General features: G+C 40.3%; 1 protein-coding gene across 5 annotated transcripts in view; it reads right to left on the reverse strand.

Moving 5' to 3' along the window:
* abcc3 (ATP-binding cassette, sub-family C (CFTR/MRP), member 3) overlaps positions 1-19,855 on the reverse strand; it is a 56,971-nt gene extending 37,116 nt beyond the window's left edge. For all 5 annotated transcript variants that reach the window (XM_038974800.1, XM_038974801.1, XM_038974803.1 and 2 more), the window contains exon 1: positions 19,609-19,855. In XM_038974800.1, the coding sequence (XP_038830728.1) occupies positions 19,609-19,644 (36 nt within the window). In that variant the 5' untranslated portion in view covers positions 19,645-19,855. The remainder of the gene's footprint in view (positions 1-19,608) is intronic.
* Between the last annotated feature and the right edge of the window lie 925 nt (positions 19,856-20,780).

A 20,780-nucleotide genomic window follows, 5' to 3' on the forward strand; every position in this document is an offset into this window, starting at 1 on the left:
GTCCAGGAGAACAAATATTACATTATGGGGGTGATACTGAATTATGTAAATAAATAGCTGTTTGTCCAAGGAAGGTCACCTTTCTTTGATGCCAGTGCCGAGGCAGATTTGAGAATGAATGCAAATGTTTGGCCGGTCATTATTGCTCACTTTATCATTGGGACCATTTCTGAAATCAAACTCTTTACATTTTTGTGTAGTAATTAACGTTAGTAGTCCTTTGACATCAACACATCACAATGTCAAGAGTTCTAGCTTGGCAGTGTCATGGTGAGTCTATAAACTGGCTTTTTTTCTCCCATCCCCCTCTAGTGAAATTAATGTATGTAACACCCTCTGTGAGCATGATTGATAACTTTGCATTGTAAAGGCAGTGTATGCAAATAAATCATGGGCTGACAAGTAAAGCAAAGGAGATAGGGAGGAAAAAAGGGTAGCAGGTAGCATTGCTTTTGCGGAGCGCGAGTCCCATCTCCCAAATGACTAGAATGGCAGAAACAGATAAGAGTAGTATGCACTCACTAATAATAATAAAAGTCACGCTGGACAAGAGAATCTGCTAAATTTCTCAAATGTGAGAGAGATGGGGAAAATAAACCTGCAGCAACAGCAAATGTGAAAGATTATGTGGATTATTTAAGTGATAATGCCTGAGAAGCCGCTGTTTGGAGGATATTGGTACAGGTGTTGTTAGGCCCGAGCTGAAATCGAGGGCCAGTAAACCGTGCCAATAGATCTTCCAAACACCGGCTTTGAGGGCATTTATACAACGGGTTACCAACATATTCAAATAATGGTTGACATATTTTCATTAAAAACATTATTTCGATGAATTTATTCATACCATTTCATCCTTCCACAAGATATAGTCCCAACACAAATCTAGGTTTGCTACCCAAGCTGGCTGGTCGTTCATTCAATCGGTTGCCAGAGACATGACCCAGTCATTCAGTCTTTTTGTTCTGTATCTATGGACGCGACCCAGTCATTCGTTCTAAATGTTCTATTGCCATACTGACTGGCAACGTTCTTATCCCTTGCTTACTAGCGAGCCAACTACGGCTAACTTACAGTCACGTCAAACAGTGCAGCCCGAATAATAAAGTAGCTGCATTTGCATTTGTTTAAGCTGTTTTCTAGTGACATTTATTTGGATACATCCATAAGAATGAGCTAATGAGGAGCGATTTTTCCTGGCGTAGAAAATGTGCTCTCTCGTCAGGACACTGTTGTTCAGAGGAGCTATCCAACAATACAGCTAACACAATCACTGCAAACTGAAGCTGGAAAGACTGCAAACTAGCTGCACTTCGTTTCGTTGTACCTTTTTTCAGTTGACGTTTCTTTGTATATATCCATAAAAATGATGATTCATGATTTTGGCTGGCTGAGAAACGCTGCCTTCCTATCTGTCACGTTCCGACTCCCGACACTGGCATTACTATGGGACAGCTGGAGATCGAATTTGAATGTTAAAACAATGTTACAAATGTCATAGAGACAGACAGCAAGCTTTAAACAAATCTCCGCTGTTGAAAACTAAATGTTAGCCTAAAAGATGAGAGATGATGTCTCGATGCTTTTTATAGTGGAGATCAAGTTTATAAATTGCCTGGCTGGGCTGATAAGACAGTGGATTGCGCAGTCAGATGGAAAATAGTAAATAGGCATTTTAACGTCATAGATTTAGCCAGTGGTAACTTGTGGAATAGACACCAGCTGGAATGTGGTTTTAACCAATCAGCATTCAGGATTAGACCCACTCGTTGTATAAAATTAAAAATTGACATTGTTGTAAGGATTAATAAATGTTTTATTAGGGCAAATCAAGTCTGACATTGTTAAGTAACTGTCCAGTGTTTCCAGATTTCTATGAAATATGACCTATAATTTACCCATGAGTAATAGTTTTCTTTCCATTTAATTTAAAAAAAAAATTCAATCAAGTACAAGCTTAACTGAATGACAACAGAAACAGAATGCAATTTTACTGAACAGTTTGGGGAAGGCCTCATCTCCTAGATGCTGATGACAGATCTGCCCCCCCTCTTCTGTGTGGAATGGTGTTGGCGTACCACAACAACAGAATGGTGTGGGCGTACACCGTGGGGGGGTTCTCCTATTTATGCTTTGGCCACAAATATGAGTATAGGATGAGTCAACAACATTATTTGGGTATGAATTAACCAAATATGAACTTTTAAAAGTGACATTTTGACTGGACAGTTCCTTTAAAACTTTAGAAGACTTTAAACCTCAAATACACTACAATTTGCATTTAATGCTGTGCAGGAAAATTCTCTGTGACAACAGAGTGATCAAATTAAGATATTATATTTGTAGTTAATTTGTCACCATATCAAAACCCCACATAGGGCGGTGCACAATTGGCCCAGCGTCGTCCGGGTTAGGATTTGGCCGGGCTAGGTCGTCATTGTATATGAGAATTTGTTCTTAACTGACTTGCCTAGTAAAATAAAAGGTTAAAAAAAATTGCCAAATACAACAGATGTAGAGTTTTTTGTGAAATGCTTGCGGAGTAACACACACACACACACACACACACACACACACACACACACACACACACACACACACACACACACACACACACACACACACACACACACACACACACACACACACACACACACACACTACTGTTCAAAAGTTTGGGGGTCACTTAGAAATGTCCTTGTTTTTTAAAGAAAAGCTAATTTTTTGTCCATTAAAATAACATCAAATTGATCAGAAATACAGGGTAGACATTGTTAATGTTGTAAATTACTATTGTAGCTGGAAACTGACACATTTTTATGGAATATCTACATAGGCGTGAAGGGGCCCATTATCAGCAACCATCACTCCTGTGTTCCAATGGCACATTGAGTTAGCTAATCCAAGTTAATCATTTTAAAAGGCTAACACAATGTGCCATTGGAACACAGAAGTGATGGTTGCTGATAATGGGCCTTTGATAAGTACACTAAAGGTGTTTCATGGGGAGATAAAAATGTATTTGAACCTCACAATGACCACCACAATCTTCAAAACATGACAAAATAAGTAAAGCATACTGTATATGCCCAGAAGAAATAGCTATGATCACTGAGCAGTGTGCTTCTCATGTGAACATCCTGAATGAGACCACTTATCATGGGTAGCTGTTTCACATCTATGAAGTGGAAAATACATTCAGGACACAACCACAGTTCTTTGAAAAGAGCTTAAAATTGATAGCTGAGTCAAATATCCAACTCATCATCAAGCTTTGACTATTTGAATCCTCTATGTAGCGCTAGGGCAAAAACCAAAACGTGCTCCATTGGGGGCCCTAGGACCAAGTTCGGGAGTGTACGTGCCAAAACCAGAGTAGGCACATGTTATATTTAATGCAACAGTTTGTGACAAAACTATTAGTATATTTGAAAATGTGATGGAAAAACATTGAACTTTAGATTTTTATTCAGTACATGAAAACTTAAGCGAAAAAGTACATTTTGTGTGCACTACGTCATAACCCACTGACTTTGGTAGAAACACACTACTGGATTGGAAATGTGCACATTTTCTTCATGCGCATATTCTAAAATCCGCATTAAGATTAGGGATGGGCGACATGGCCTAAAAATCTTTAAAAAATGTAAAACGTGCGATTCAGGATATAAACTACATATACACACACACACAAAAGTATGTGGACACCCCTTCAATTTAGTGGATTCAGCTATTTCAGCAACACCCGTTGCTGACAGGTGTATCAAATCGAGCACACAGCTATGCAATCTCCATAGACAAACATTGGCAGTAGAATGGCCTTAATGAAGAGTTCAGTGCCTTTCAACATGGCACCATCATAGGATGGCACCTTTCCAACAAATCAGTTCAAATTTCTGCCCTGCTAGAGCTGCCCTGTCAACTGTAAGTGCTGTTATTGTGAAGTGGAAACGTCTAGGAGCAACAACAGCTCAGCCGCGAAGTAGAAGGTCACACAAGCTCACAGAAAGAGACCGCGAGTGCTGAAGCGGGTAACAAATCGTCTGTCCTCAGTTGCAACACTCGCTACAGAGTTCCAAATTGCCTCTGAAAGCAACGTCAGCACAAGAACTGATCGTTCGAAACTTCATGAAATGGGTTTACAATGCCGAGCAGCCGCACACAAACCTAAGATCCCCATGCGCAATGCCAAGCGTCGGCTGGAGTGGTGTAAAGCTTGCCGTCATTGGACTCCGGAGCATTGGAAACGCGTTCTCTGGAGTGATGAATCCCCCTTCACCATCTGGCAGTTCGACGGACAAATCTGGGTTTGGCGAAAGCCAGGAGAACGCTACCTGACCTAATGCATAGTGTCAACTGTAAAGTATGGTGGAGGAGGAATAATGGTCTGGGGCTGTTTTTCTTGGTTTGGGGTAGGCCCCTTAGTTCCAGTGAAGGGAAATCTTAACGCTACAGCATACAATGACATTCTAGATGATTGTGTGTTTCCAACTTTGTGGCAACAGTTTGGGGGAAGGCTCTTTCCTGTTTCAGCATGACAATGCCCCCGTGAGCAAAGCGAGATCGATACAGAAAGGGTTTGTTGAGATCAGTGTGGAAGAACTTGACAGGCCTGCACAGAGGCTTGACCTCAACCCAATCGAACACCTTTGGGATTGGACCGCCGACTGCGAGCCAGGGCTAATCCCTCAACCTCAGTGCCCGACCTCACTAATGCTCTTGTGTCTGAATGGAAGCAAGTCCCCTCAGCAATGTTCATCTAATGGAAAGCCTTCCCAGAATTGTGGACGCTGTTATAGCAGCAAAGGGGGGGACCAACTCCATATTAATGCCCATGATTTTGGAATGAGATGTTCGACGAGCAGGTGTCCACATTAATTTGGCCATGTAGTGTATATCTAAAAAAAAAAAAATGTTCTCTCTAAATAAGCATTGTTGTACAATTAAAGGTCACATACACTGCATTTCAAACAGCCAGCAATAATCTAATGAATGCAGGGCTTGTGAAGTTACACCTAGGCTAAATGTAAGCATTCCACAACCATAAGACCCACTAATAATTCAATTATTTTATCCAAATAGGTTTAACCTGCATTTCTTTTGCTGCAATAATCGCTGATCTGGCTTTCAAGTCTGTCTATGAAAATGCCCTTTTGTCTTATAAATTTAACTAGAACCATGCATAATGCACATTCACTAATGATAACTTCTTGTAGCAGGCATTAGGCTATAGAAAATTAAACACAGGTTTCATCAACAACCTCTCAAGCCCATGTGCTAGTGATTAGCCAGTTAATCTTTATATTTCAAGTTTAGCCAACTTGGATCTACAGTATTTTCTAGCTAACAAGGTTGAACAGTTGAATTGTTATGAACACGCCCTTCTGTCTGTCTACGACTGTTAGAAAAGCATGTTAGCCTGTCCACTTTGTTCCGATGTTGAAATCAGTTGCCAATTGAAAACAAGTTGCCAATTCCTTATACAATTGTGTTTTATGCTTATTGCACCTTTATAAAACACAAACTAGACAGCTAGTATAACAGTATTTGGTTGAAATGCTGCTAGCGGTACGTGGTATCCCAATGCCCTGCGCGACAAACTGATCATTCATTTTCCAGAATCAATGTTCATAGATACTCTTGTTTTAGTAGTGTCTGCTCTGTGTGCAATTTGAGGAGTTGACACATAAAAGGGCATCGTTGGAAAGGTTAACTTCTCCTCCATTACAGTAAAATAATGTCTCAATGTGTTTTGGTGTCCATTTGACCGATTCTGTTGGCCTAAACCTCAAATGCAAATAGCGAGTTGAAACCACTTGTCAGAGAGGAAGATGTGATCTCTCTCAACTTTGTTGGCGAGAGAGGCAGGGGCTTGGTGTGTGTGTAAACCATAGAGGAAGAGACGAAGACCTAAAAGAGCTCAAATCTGTCCAAAATATAAGGCCAATGCGATTCTATGGGCTTATTTTGTACGGAAGCTCATTGCCTGTCTTCCCACCTTTGGGACAAGGACTCCCATTGTTAGGGAGGAGACGTGCATCTCGTCATTATATACAGATCTCTGCTTTAAAATGGGAAGGTGCACACAGCAGACGAGTGAAGGAGACGAGACCACAAATAGAACATGAGAACAAGCGGACATAAACGCTCATGAAAAGGAAAAATAAAAAAAACTTGATTCTTGCGATACAGGTATTTTAAATATCACTCAAAAACATTCATTCAAATTAATCAAATGAATTTGATATATCGTCCAACCCTAATTAAGATCTGGTCGCCAATTGGATGGAAACCTAGCTACTGATCAAAATTATTTTTCTCATAGCTATCTCTTATCCCTCTGCACCAGACATATGGTGAGCAATATTTTTGGAACATCGAATAACAATAAAATCACAGTATCGAATTGCAATACATACGGTGCCGGCACTTAAGTATTTTGATAATATCATATTGTGAAATGCCTGGCAATTACTGCAGTCAAGTTGTGGCAAGTTCCCTACTGTTACTCAATAGCCAATCTGTCACGACAGCCTTAATTTTTCAACTTCATATTCATGTCCACCACCCCAACATCAACATTATGTGAAAATTGCGTGCTTATGTTTTGTATTAAAAAAGATCGAGGGAGATACTGTAAGTGTTTCCAATGACATCATCAGTGCGCATCGTGCCGATTTCTTCTACCAATTATGAGTAGGCATTGCCCACTAACTGCCTACTAATTGGTTGATGTCATTGGAATGGAAACACTTATCTTCCCTGTCTTTTTAACTACAAAATATAGAAACGAGCCATTTTCACACGTCGATTTTGTGGTGGAGCTGGAGATGATGACATTAAAAACATTAGGAACACATTCCTAATATTGAGGTTGCTCTCCTTTTTGCCCTCAGAACAACCTCAATTATTTGGGCATGGACTCTACAAGGTGTCAAAAGCGTTCCACAGGGATGCTGGCCCATGTTGACTCCAATGCTTCCCACAGTTGTGTCAAGTTGGCTCGATGGCCTTTGAGTGGTGGACACTTTCTTAATATTGGAAACTGTTGAGTGTGAAAAACCCAGCAGTGTTGCAGGTCTTGACACACGCAAACCGGTGAGCCTGGCACCTAATACCATACCCTGTTTAAAGGCACTTAAATCTCTTGTCTTGCCCATTCACACTCTGGATGTCACACATACACAATCCATGTCTCAATTGTGTCAAGGCTTAAAAATCCTTCTTTAACCTGTCTCCTCCCCTTCATCTACACTGATTGAAGTGGATTTAACAAGTGACATCAATAAGCTTTCACCTGGATTCACCTGGTCAGTCTCATGCAAATAGCATGTTTTGTACACTCAGTGTATTTGTTTTGTTGGCATTGGAAGAAAGCATTGATTTGTCTGATGTGTGTGTGATTGGAATCTGATATGAAGTACAGTAAAACGCTGCCTTGTTATCGGCATCTCTGTCTCAACTCAAGTTAAATGTGCCCCTTATGAGTTCCGTCACTCAGAGGGATTGTCTCTACAGCATCTAATGAGCATTCAACATACGTTATGAACAATAGGCATCTAATTACTTAGTATGATGTTGCATGAACATAATGATTGGTGTTTGAATGCCAGCTTGTATGCCAGCTGTATGTATGCCAGCTTGTCTGTACAGACTATACTCACTCTCCCCCCTCCATACATTATAACCAGATAGTAAGTAATCGGAGGCGTTTTGTTAATCAGATGTGTTGTGTGGGGGTTCTGTAAGCCCTACCAGATGGTTAGCACTACACCGTAAACACTGACAACCCCGGGTCAGGTGGAGTTCACAGATTATGTTTTTCAGAGTTTAGAATCAAAGAATGTTGAATCGTGTCTTTAAAACTCACTTTTCTACTTAAAGTAGAACCCTCCAATGGATGTTGTACTCTGGTTACTTACAGAATTCATCTGAAGTCATCATCTGAAAAACTGGAAGTTTTCAATAATAATAAAGTAATCAAAGAAATGTGAATCATCTCTGAACGTTCACTTTTCTACTCGTGAGTACGTGGTGTTAGGGGCAACATTCTTTAGGCTGGATGTTATGAAATCGTCTGAGGTTGTAAAAAAATGAATTGTGCACGGCACCATCTGTTCCGTGTTAGACCAGAGAGCTCTCTGCTGGGGAAATGGGCTATTAACTACTGTACCGGGAGTTGCCCGTAGACACTGACCTAAGGTCAGTTTTACATTCCACCCCTTAATGGTTAAGGGTAAGACTTGGCTAGGGTAAATTGATCCTAGATCTACAGTTGAAGTCGGAAAATTACATACACTTAGGTTGGAGTCATTAAAACTCGTTTTTCAACCACTCCACAAATTTCTTGTTAACAAACTATAGTTTTGGCAAGTCGGTTAGGTCATCTACTTTGTGCATGACACAAGTAATTATCCAACAATTGTTTACATACAGATTATTTCACTTATAATTAATTCACTGTATCACAATTCCAGTGGGTCAGAAGTTCACATACACTAAGTTGACTGTGCCTTTAAACATCTTGGAAAATTCCAGAAAATTATGTCATGGCTTTAGAAGCTTCTGATAGGCTAATTGACACCATTTGAGTCAGTTGGAGGTGTACCTGTGGATGTACAGTGGGGCAAAAAAGTATTTAGTCAGCCACCAATTGTGCAAGTTCTCCCACTTAAAAAGATGAGAGTGGCCTGTAATTTTCATCATAGGTACACTTCAACTATGACAGACAAAATGAGAAAAGAAAATCCAGAAAATCACATTGTAGGATTTTTTATGAATTTATTTGCAAATTATGGTGGAAAATAAGTATTTGGTCAATAACAAAAGTTTCTCAATACTTTGTTATATACCCTTTGTTGGCAATGACAGAGGTCAAACGTTTTCTGTAAGTCTTCACAAGGTTTTCACACACTGTTGCTGGTATTTTGGCCCATTCCTCCATGCAGATCTCCTCTAGAGCAGTGATGTTTTGGGGCTGTTGCTGGGCAACATGGACTTTCAACTCCCTCCAAAGATTTTCTATGGGGTTGAGATCTGGAGACTGGCTAGGCCACTCCAGGACCTTGAAATGCTTCTTACGAAGCCACTCCTTCGTTGCCCGGGCGGTGTGTTTGGGATCATTGTCATGCTGAAAGACCCAGCCACGTTTCATCGCCAATGCCCTTGCTGATGGTAGGCTTTGTTACTTTGGTCCCAGCTCTCTGCAGGTCATTCACTAGGTCCCCCCGTGTGGTTCTGGGATTTTTGCTCACCGTTCTTGTGATCATTTTGACCCCACGGGGTGAGATCTTGCGTGGAGCCCCAGATCGAGGGAGATTATCAGTGGTCTTGTATGTCTTCCATTTCCTAATAATTGCTCCCACAGTTGATTTCTTCAAACCAAGCTGCTTACCTATTGCAGATTCAGTCTTCCCAGCCTGGTGCAGGTCTACAATTTTGTTTCTGGTGTCCTTTGACAGCTCTTTGGTCTTGGCCATAGTGGAGTTTGGAGTGTGACTGTTTGAGGTTGTGGACAGGTGTCTTTTATACTGATAACAAGTTCAAACAGGTGCCATTAATACAGGTAACGAGTGGAGGACAGAGGAGCCTCTTAAAGAAGAAGTTACAGGTCTGTGAGAGCCAGAAATCTTGGTTGATTGTAGGTGACCAAATACTTATTTTCCACCATAATTTGCAAATAAATTCATTAAAAATCCTACAATGTGATTTTCTGGATTTTCTTTTCTCATTTTGTCTGTCATAGTTGAAGTGTACCTATGATGAAAATTACAGGCCTCTCTCATCTTTTTAAGTGGGAGAACTTGCACAATTGGTGGCTGATCAAAAGAAATCAAAAGAAATCAGCCAAGACCTCAGGAAAAAAATGGTAGACCTCCACAAGTCTGGTTCATCCTTGGGAGCAATTTCCAAACGCCTGAAGGTACCAAATTCATCTGTACAAACAATAGTATGCAAGTATAAACACCATGGGACCATGCAGCCATCATACTGCTCAGGAAGGAGACGCGTTCTGTCTCCTAGAGATGAACGTACTTTGTGCGAAAAGTGCAAATCAATCACAGAACAACAGCAAAGGACCATGTGAAGATTCTGGAGGAAACAGGTACAAAGGTATCTATATCCTCAACAAAGCTCCACCAACTCAAGGTCATGGAGAGAATTCTGTTGGAAGAATGTTATACGTTTCTTCATAACACCTAAACTGAAATCAAAACAGACTGGCTCGCCACACCCTTGTTGGAGAGAATGCGGTCTATTGAGAGCGGACCACTCTCATATCTTTTGGTCCTGCCCCGCAATCGAAACTTACTGGGGAGAAATAAGATCTAACATTGGAAAAATAATGGGATTTGACATAGAACAAACATTCATTTCTTTGTACTTGGGTGAAATACCTGATAACTTACACAATAGAGAAAAGTACCTCTTGAAGGTCCTACTGGCAGCCAGTAAAAAGGCTATCACTAGGAAATGGCTACAAAAAGACCCTCCCACAGTGACACAATGGATAGACATTGTAGAAGAAATACACCACATGGAGCGTATGACCTTTGTTTTAAGAACTCAACAGGAGAGAGGTCAGGAATACTGGGAAAAATGGGTTTTGTACTTGGAAAAGGTCTAATTCAAAGATGCCAATGTAACTAATATGATGATGAAGGTATGAAGTGAACTGTAACTGCCAGATCTTTGTTATTTTATTTTACTTTATTTGTACTTTCTTTGTGTTCCTACAATAAAAACAAAGTAGAATTTTTTTTTTTTTTTAAGTATCTATATCCACAGTGAAACGAGTCCTATATCGACATAACCTGAAAGGCACCTCAGCAAGGAAGAAGCAACTGCTCCAAAACCACCATAAAAAAGCCAGACTACGGTTTGCAACTGCACATGGGGACAAAGATTGTACTTTTTGGAGAAATGTCCTCTCGTCTGATGAAACAAATAGAAGTTTGGCCATAATGACCATCATTATGTTTGGAGTAAAAAGGGGGAGGCTTGCAAGCCGAAGAACACCATGCCAACCGTGAAGCACGGGAGTGGCAGCATCATGTTGTGGGGGTGCTTTGCTGCAGGAGGGACTGGTGCACTTCACAAACTAGATGGCATCATGGGGGAGGAAAATTATGTGGATATATTGAAGCAATATCTCAAGACATCTTTAGTTTAGTTTATTAATTCGACCATTTAAAAAAAAAAGTCAGGAAGTTAAAGCTTGGTCGCAAATGGTTCTTCCAAATGGACATTGACCCCAAGCATACTTCCAAAGTTGTGGCAAAATGGCTTAAGGACAACAAAGTCAAGGTATTGGAGTGGCCATCCCAAGCCCTGCCCTCAATCCTATAGAAAATGTGTGGGCAGAACTGAAAAAGCGTGTGAGAGCAAGGAGGCCTACAAACCTGACTCAGTTACACCAGATATGTCAGGAGGAATGGGCCAAAATTCACCCAACTTATTGTGGGAAGCGTGTGGAAGGCTACCCAAAAGGTTTGACCCAAGTTAAACAATTTAAAGGCAATGCTACTAAATATGAATTGAGTGTATGTAAACTTCTGACCCACTGGGAATGTGATGAAAGAAATAAAAGCTGAAATAAATCACTCTACTATTATTCTGACATTTCACAATCTTAAAATAAAAGTGGTGATCCTAACTGACCTAAGACAGGGAATTTTTACTCTGATTAAATGTCAGGAATTGTGAAAAACTGAGTTTAAATGTATTTGGCTAAGGTGTAAGTAAACTTCCGACTTCAACTGTATGTCTAAGGAGGACCACTATACATAGGCCCTGATAAAATAGAGGAAGTTGCCCGTCGCCATGCTGGCTGTTTGTATGGTTTGGGTCTGAGAGCTGGCTGCAGGCATACAGTAGGGGCCGGGGAGAAGAGGCATAACTGCTAGAAGGGCAATTAGAGTTAGACTTAGGTTTAGGGAAAATAGAATTTTGAATAGGAATCAACTGTTTGGTCCCCACAAGGATAGTAAAACGTATGTATGCGTGCTTCATATGTATTTTCATGAGAAGATGACCCAGTGAAACTGTGGTCATTCTGGAGGTATGAGTATGACTGTACAGTCAGCAAATCTAATTTCCTGATGTTTTTCCAGATCAGCAGAATCTCAAGAGTTCAGAAAACGTTGCTATTGACGAAAGAAAATAAGCCACGGCGAGGAAGTGTAAACTGAGGGGGTAAAAAATGTACATTTCAGAAACAGCAAGACTGGAAAGTCGACATTTCTCAACAATAGAAAATAAATGTGAAAATATAATTATAGACAAGATTAGCGTTTGGACATCAATAGATGACAAAGGAAAAATAGCACACTTACATGACATACAGTGACTGAATGATAATACGATCCGTCCATAGGGGAAAGGTTAGGAGCAGGGAGCTGGCAGTTATTAGATGAGTCATTGAGCTAATCAGCACAGGGCTGATTTCCTTTCTAGAAAACATCCTTTGTTAGTTTATTATCAGTGCTTTGTCTTCCTCACAAGACAGAAACGATGAATGAATGAATGAATGAAAATAACACAAATAAAATATAGACGTGAGCAACATTAACAGGGTCCTAACAATAGAAATAGTACCTCTTGGTCCCCCATTGTGTAATAAAGGCCAGGTTAACTGGACACACTGTCGTGGCAGAATCAGATTTAGCTAAGTAACATAGATAGATAAGATGCTATTTTCATCATATGCTTGTGAGATACTTGTCATTAGAATGGTGCCCTTTGGAATATAGGGTTGGCAGTGCATTTTCCCCTTCTGTGATAGGGCTTAGTAACTTGGGGCCAGAGAGGGGAGAGGTGAGGCTTGTCTTCATAAGTCAATGTATCTGTAACTATTCTTAAATCATGTGACGGGATGGCGTTATTAATGGGGAACCAGTTAGTTATCTCATACAATGTCTGTTCGCCAGTCACTCCCTACTTTTCTCATAGGGGGAAGGAGTTTGGCAGTGTTTGGAACCATTGTATTTCCCCTCTGAGGTTGCCCTTATCTTGACCTAGTATTTGACCTAAGAGGCTCACTGTCTGATTTTGAGTTTGTCCAGGTTTGGGAGTATCTAGAAATGACAATTGATATATGCCATTGGATGAGGTAATGTTTTGGTAGACAGTGAAGTATCAAGCATGAGATTGAAACCTTGTCTTGGGAGATCAAACTGAACAATGATTTATAGCTGATGCTGTCTAGCAATAGGATACTCCTCTTTCGGGTAATGGATTCTTTGTAAGTTGAGAGGGGTGTATCTTGGCTATAAATGAAACTAAGAATTGTTTCATAAGCACTCTCAGAGAATTCATTTATAGACACTGAATTGATCTGAGAGTCAAAAAAGGGCTTTGGTGAAGCTTGTATATATATTAAAGATGGAATATATATAATTTAACTCTGACTTGTGTGTGGTTGGCTCTCTCTCTCTCTTTATTGAGTAATACAGGAAATTACCATGACAACACCCATGGATGTTTCACTGGTCATTAATTAACCAAAGAAACGTCTATGGTGTACTCTACATGACAAGCTGTATACTTGACAAAATATTTTCATCAAAGTAAGGTGAACATTTGCAAAAAAATCAACAAATGACCAATTAAAACATCCATGGTGTACTCTTCGGGCCGGTTTCCTGGACATAGATTAAGCCTCTATTTATGGACTAAAAGCCATGCTCCATGGTGTCTGAGAAACTGGCCCTTCATGACACAATATATATTTAATAACTCAACAACCACAAATTGCCAGTCAGGACTGAATAAGTGGGTCACTTTAGAATTACAAAAGATTACAGTAAGATTGCGGTTATACATAATCTCAATAGACCAGCAGTCTTTCTATACCTGATGAAATGGATGAGTGTTGTAGAAAGAAGGTAAATGTAATATTATTTGCTGCTCAGAAAACCATTTCCCTTAATTAAATACATTACAAAGTCAATGGAGCTGAAACATACATATATATGTGTGTAAAATAAAATGTGACTGCATTGGGCCTTTAATTACAATACGAGTGAAATTGTTATCCATCCAAAAATGTTTTATTAAGTATGGATGTTGTGAACTACTTTTTCAAAGTTACTAGTAAACTGTATTTTTCTTAAGGGTAACTTTAGTGCAGCTTAACTTATTCCATTGTGAAGTAATTGGTAGCTTGGTAAATGAAATTTTCAGAAAAGCTCCCTAACACTTGTGTTAAAAAGCAGATGTTCTGTGTTGGAATCAGGGTTTCCGTGAGTCAGTAATAGCCGTCTTTTGGCCTCCAAAAAAATAGAGAAGTCAGATTTCCGAGTTCCCAGTTGTTCTGAACACGGCATCTAACCGCAATGGCAGGCAGGCTTCATCAACAGAACACTTTGCAATGAGCTGGAGGCAGTATGCATTTTGAAACGCATAATTCATTGTTTGAAACCTGGACGTTTTAATACATACGAGGCCTTACCTTGCTTCAAAGTTGCCTATTAGATCTCCTCTCTTTCTACATTTCTAACGAATATTTTCATCTCGGTCACATGAAACCGCTCGCATGAGCAGTGCCCTTTTGACAACAGTGTTTTCCCGCTGACTGCATTATGGAATGAACATTTGCACGTAGCCTACTGCCTTGTGCACATTGCTGAGCTTATAATATGAAGAAATAATTATGTATCAACATTAGAGGCTAAACTTTCTCATCTGTTGCATCAGACTCTGCTTTTGAACTTTTTTTTTAAAATGTAGCCTAGGCCTACTAGTTTTATGAAAGTGTGATCTATCGTCCCACAACTGTCCCAGAGTCTGTTCGGAATAGGCCATTTCTTTTTTGACAAGCTGATCCATAGAACTTTTTTACATTAGTAGATTGACATAGGCTAGTGATTTTTCTATTTGTTACTTGTCTTGTTGGCTGATGAAAAGTAACTGTGCACAGTTATTCTAACATGTTCACCACTGGTTGGTCACCCTAATCATTCATTCCTTTACACTTGTGTGTATAAGGTAGTTGTGAAATTGTTAGATTACTTGTTAGATATTACTGCACGGTCAGAACTAGAAGCACAAGCATTTCACTACACTCGCATTAACATCTGCTAACCATGTGTATGTGACCAATAAAATTTGATTTGATTAGGTTACACACCCAATGCATATCTGTCAGGTAAATTTCTCAAATTTCCAGTAAATTAAAATGTTGCCAGTCAAAACCCTGGTTGGAATGGTGTGGGCGTATACCGGTCATTAAAAATATTAACGTGAGTATAACGCTGATTGGCCAGACATCATCTTCTGAAGAAATAGAAAACATTTTTTAACAGTATGTTTGATATACAAGTTTGAGATGGGTTTTTAAAAATGTTTTTCCCTCAAATACAAGTATAGGGTGAGTCACCAACATTATCTGGGTATGAGTTAACAAAATATGAACTTTTAAAAGTGAGATTTTCACTGGACAGTTACTTTAAGGCTCACAATTTTACAAATTGTGAGATGAGTGAACCAAAGGATTAGCTTTACCGCATGTCAACAGTACACCTGTTGCAGCATATAGGGAATTAAAGTGATGAAAAACTGAAACCATACTACGTAGCTGTAAAATTAAGCTTTAGGTGTGGAGTTACACGCTGTCCTCCTGTGTCAAAGACATTACTGTAATCCTTCCTAGCCTACAAGCCTAAAACCACCTTGAACTCGTCTCAAATTAGGCCTTAGCAGCCACTACTGCACTGTACTAAAGCCCTTCAGATCTCCCTCTCACACACATGCACTCTATTTATCTTTCGCTCCTCTCCGTCTGTTCTCATAGCATAAGGTTTCTTAAGAACTAGGTTAGTCTACTGAATAAAGGAGGAGGTAACATACTGTATATTGACTTTACACACACACACACACACACACACACACACACACACACACACTCAGAGAAAGAGAGAGAGAGAACAGGAGAGTGGGGGGAGAGAAAGAGACAGACATTCTCTGGTCAGACATCATACTTGTTCGTTTGCTGAGAACATCATTGGTATGATGAGCACATGCCACACACTACACACTCTGCAGGACTCCATCTAAGATCTGAGATCGATAGAGAACGAGAGCAGAGAAAGCCGAGGGAAGGAAGGTGAGAAGGGGAGGAGTGCAGGACAGGGGGAACCTTATATGCCCTGTGTGCTTCTGTGTTAATCTAACACCTCAAACACACCTACAGCGTTATTGGGCAAAACGGTATGCAGCATCATTTGGATATGTGTGCAAAAAAAGTTAAACATTCACCTTCTGCTACCATTTCTGTCAAGCCGTCTACGCATACAATTTGACGCATAGCTTTGATTTATCCATTCTGAAAGTATTCAGACTCCTTGACTCTTCCACATTTTGTTACATTACAGCCTTATTCTAAAATTGATTAAATTGTTTGTTTTCCTCATCAATCACCACACAATACCCCATAATGACAAAGCAAAAACAGGTTTAGACATGTTTGCAAATATAAAAAATAAATCACATTTACAAAAGTATTCAGACCATTTACTCAGTACTTTGTTGAAGAACCTTTGGCAGCGATTACAGCCTCGTGTCTTCTTGGGTATGAAGCAACAAGCTTGGCACACCTGCATTTGGGGAGTTTCTCCCATTCTTCTCTGTAGATCCTCTCAAGCGCTGTCCGGTTGAATGGGGAGCGTCACTGCACAGATATTTTCAGGTCTCTCCAGAGATGTTCAATCAGGTTCAAGTCCAGGCTCTGGCTGGGCCACTCAAGAACATTCAGGGACTTGTCCCCAAAGCTGCTCCTGCGCCGTCTTGGCTGTGTGCTTAGGGTCGTTGTCCTGTTGGAAGGTGAACCTTCACCCCAGTCTGAGGTCCTGAGCGCTCTGGAGCAGGTTTTCATCAAGGATCTCTCTGTACTTTGCTCCGTCCATCTTTCCCTCGATCCTGACTAGTCTCCCAGTCCCTGCCGCTGAAAAACATCCCCACAGCATGATGCTGCCACCACCATGCTTCACCATAGGGATGGTGCCAGGTTTCCTCTAGACGTTCAGGCCAAAGAGGCCACTCAGGCCAAAGAGTTCAATCTTGGTTTCATCAGACCAGAGAATCTTGCTTCTCATGGTCTGAGAGTCCTTTAAGTGCCCTTTGGCAAACTCCAAGCGGGCTTTCATGTGCCTTTTACTGAGGAGTGGCTATCGAAGGCCCTTCTCCCGATTGCTCAGTTTGACTGGGCGGCCAGCTCCAGCTCGAGTCTTGGTGGGTCCAAACTTCTTCCATTTAAGAATGATGGAGGCCACTGTGTTCTTGGGGACTTTCAATGCTGCAGACATTTTTTGGTACACTTCCCCAGATCTGTGCCTCGACACAATCCTGTCTCTGAGCTCTACGGACAATTTTCTTCGACCTCATGGCTTGGTTTTTACTCTGACTTGCACTGTCAGGTGTGCCTTTCCAAATCATGTCCAATTAACTGGAGTCCACCTGTGGAAAATTCAATCAAGTTGTAGAAACATCTCAAGGATGATCAATGGGAACAGGATGTGCCTGAGCTCATTTCGAGTAACGTAGCAAAGGGTGTGAATACATATGTAAATAAAGTATCTGTTTTTTATTTTTAATACATTTGCAAAAATATCTTTACCTGTTTTATTTGTAATTATGAGGTATTGTGTGTAGATTGATGAGGGGAAAAAACAATTGAATCCATTTTAGAACAAGGCTGTAAAGTAACAAAATGGGGAAAAAGTGAAGGGGTCTGAATACTTCCCGAATGCACCACACTGAACGTTCTGCAATGCTGCAAGGCAAACGCAGCGTTCCTTTGGAAATGAATGTACATCTGGTGTACTTAAACGCAATGATGCTGTAGGTGTGATCGAGGCCGAAATCATGTTCTCTAAATCCCTCTCTCTCACTTCCCAGCCAACCCCATCCCCCTTTCACTCTCCTTCTCCCTGTCCGTCAATTCAATTCAAGGGCTTTATTGGCATGTTAACATTGCCAAAACAAGTGAAGTAGATAATAAACAAAAGTCTGTCTCTAACCCAGCTGAGGGGTATAATGAATTGAGTTGTGTGAAAGAGGCAATAAAGGTATTTCTAAACGGCCTTTTGAGAGCATTCCCAATATAAGCAAAAACTGTCCCTCAGCACAGTAGTCCAAGAAACGTCAATGCCACTATCTGTCAGACACATACAGACCAATAAAGAGTCTAAATAGGCTGGGTGTATTTAGCTTGAACTAGTTGAACTTGTAAGGTACAGTATTAGAGTCCTAACCTTGACTGAGACCTCTAAAGTCAACAATCTCTGGACCAGAAATGTGTTGGCCTGTTCTCCTGTTGACTTTGGGGAGCAGAACACTGGCAACCAACTGCCAAGACCCAAAATATTTTAAGGAACCAAATGTAAGACGGGTCCTTGAATGTGAAGATCTGTCAGTGATGTGTTGCTCTCATACCATGAGAGCTAGACCCTGAGTCCAGGGGGATTACCAGGCATTTTTCAGTAACCTAGACCAAGCAAAGGCAGGCAGCACAAACACTTGAGGTCTTCACCTCTCTTGACCTCATAAACAAAGCGTTTTTGTGGAATACGCACCAGAGTGAGGGAAATCAGGTGCCTAGTCTCATACCAAAACAGACAAGCACAATTGACCTATATTGTGCTCATGCGCTGTGAACTTTAAAAAGGTCAGGTTGACTGAGGTCACTGTGTGGTTTCACACAGAGATTAATTGATTTAAAAGGGTAGGTTACATGTTCATCAACATTGTAACAATTACATTTTGATATTACGCTTTTTGGACCGCTCTGGACAGGCCTTGATATGGACCTAACATAGACATCTATAATTGGTCCAAATATGTTTGGTTCAAATTTGGTCTTGTTTGGGGGCAAATCCAATTTAAATAATACTCAGTGTGCTTTGCAAGTGTTCATTTTTACATTTTGGTCATTTAGCAGACGCTTTTATTCAGACTGATTTACAGTCAGTGGATTTAACTGGTAGACAAACAACTACATAGGATGTAAAACATTTCTGTAACCATTACTGAAAATGTTGTTGTAGTTAGTGTTCTGTTTGCCAGCAAACTTGGAACATTAACTAAATTTTGCTATTTAAATAGGAAATAAAACTGTTGAATGTGGAATAATGCTCTCTTCATTGACATGAACATTACAGTGAAATTATTACTGTTGAAATTTGGCCCTAGAAACAACGACCAAAGCAAATGTCTTCTCAATGTCTGCAAAATACGTATTTTCAACAAATTTTCAAAATACTTTTGCTTAGTAGGTGGGCTCCAGGTTGAGTTTATGAAAGCCTCCAGGACCGACTATTTATTTCCTTGTCTTATAATATCTATTTTTTCAGCTGCGCTCGTTGTCATGTTTAAATCGCCAACGCAGGGGTATTATACTCTAACTTTAGGCTAAAAACCCAAGAACCATGAAACGTTGCTAGAAGTCAACTATATAAAGGGGTTGTTAAAGCGAAAAATATTCTTATATCTGAGGTGAGGAACACAGAGTAAACATTGTGGCCAAGGCAATGGCCTTGTTTCAGATCCTTGTGATATGCACGAGGTGATCACAACCGCGAACTCAACTGACTGCCACCGACAAGCCCTACTTACCCAGAACGGGAGCTTTGGTCCGCATAAGCGCTCCATGTCCACGGGGCTTCGGTACAACGAACGAATGATCTTTTCCCGGCGTTAACAGGTCGCTCCCTCTCTTTTACCTTATTTTGTTATTGCACATACAGAGACTTTCAACAAACACACTAGTGGAGCTCGTAGTTGATTTAATCTGGATTAGTAGTTTGTCCCTGCTTTCGAAGAACCCTCCTCTCTCTCCTCTTCTGCCTCCAGAGAGTTGTAAGAGAGAGAAAAATCATAAGGAGGTTGTTATGATGATATGACGAGTCCGCCCACTCCCTGGCTGTAGCCTAGGTCCTCCCATCACACACACACGGTGGTGGAAAAAGTACTTGCATAAAAGTAAAGGTACCTTAATAGAAAATGACTCAAGTAAAAGTCACCCAGTAAAATCTTACTTGAGTAAAAGTCTTAAAGTATTTGTTTTTAAATATACTTAAGTATAAACCATTACAAATTCCTTATATTATACAAACCAGACGGCACCATTTTTAAATGTATTTTATTGATGGCTAGCCAGGGGCACACACCAACACTCAGACATAATTTACAAACGAAGCATTTGTGTTTAGTGAGTCCACCAGATCAGAGGCAGACCAGGGGTATTCTCTTGATAAGTGTGTGAATTGGACCATTTTCCTGTCAAAATGTAATGAGTACTTATGGGTGCCCTGGAAAATGTATGAAGTAAAAAGTACATTATTTTCTTCAGGAATGTAGTGCAGTAAAAGTAAAAGTTGGCAAAAATATAAATAGTAAAGTACAGATACCCCAAAAAACTACTTAAGTAGTACTTGAAAGTATTTTTACTTAAGCACTTTACACCACTGCACATACACACGCACACATGCACTCTTCTTGATGCAAGATGGCGCCGACAGAGATGGTCGCCTCGCTTCAGGTCCTTAGAAAACTATGCAGTTATTTGTTTTTTAATGTATTATTTAATGTATTATTTCTTACATTGTTAGCCCAGGAAATCTCAAGTGTTATTACATACAGCCGGGAAGAACTATTGGATATAAAAGCGATGACAACTTACCAACGTCACGGCCAGGAATACGTCTTTCCCGAAGCGGATCCTTTGTTCGTACCTCCACCCTGGACATGGGATCTTATCCCAGAGGCTGACCCAAAACAACGCGGTC

Source organism: Salvelinus namaycush, chromosome 35, assembly GCF_016432855.1.
Source record: "Salvelinus namaycush isolate Seneca chromosome 35, SaNama_1.0, whole genome shotgun sequence".
In the NCBI taxonomy this organism is placed as follows: Eukaryota; Metazoa; Chordata; class Actinopteri; order Salmoniformes; family Salmonidae; genus Salvelinus; species Salvelinus namaycush.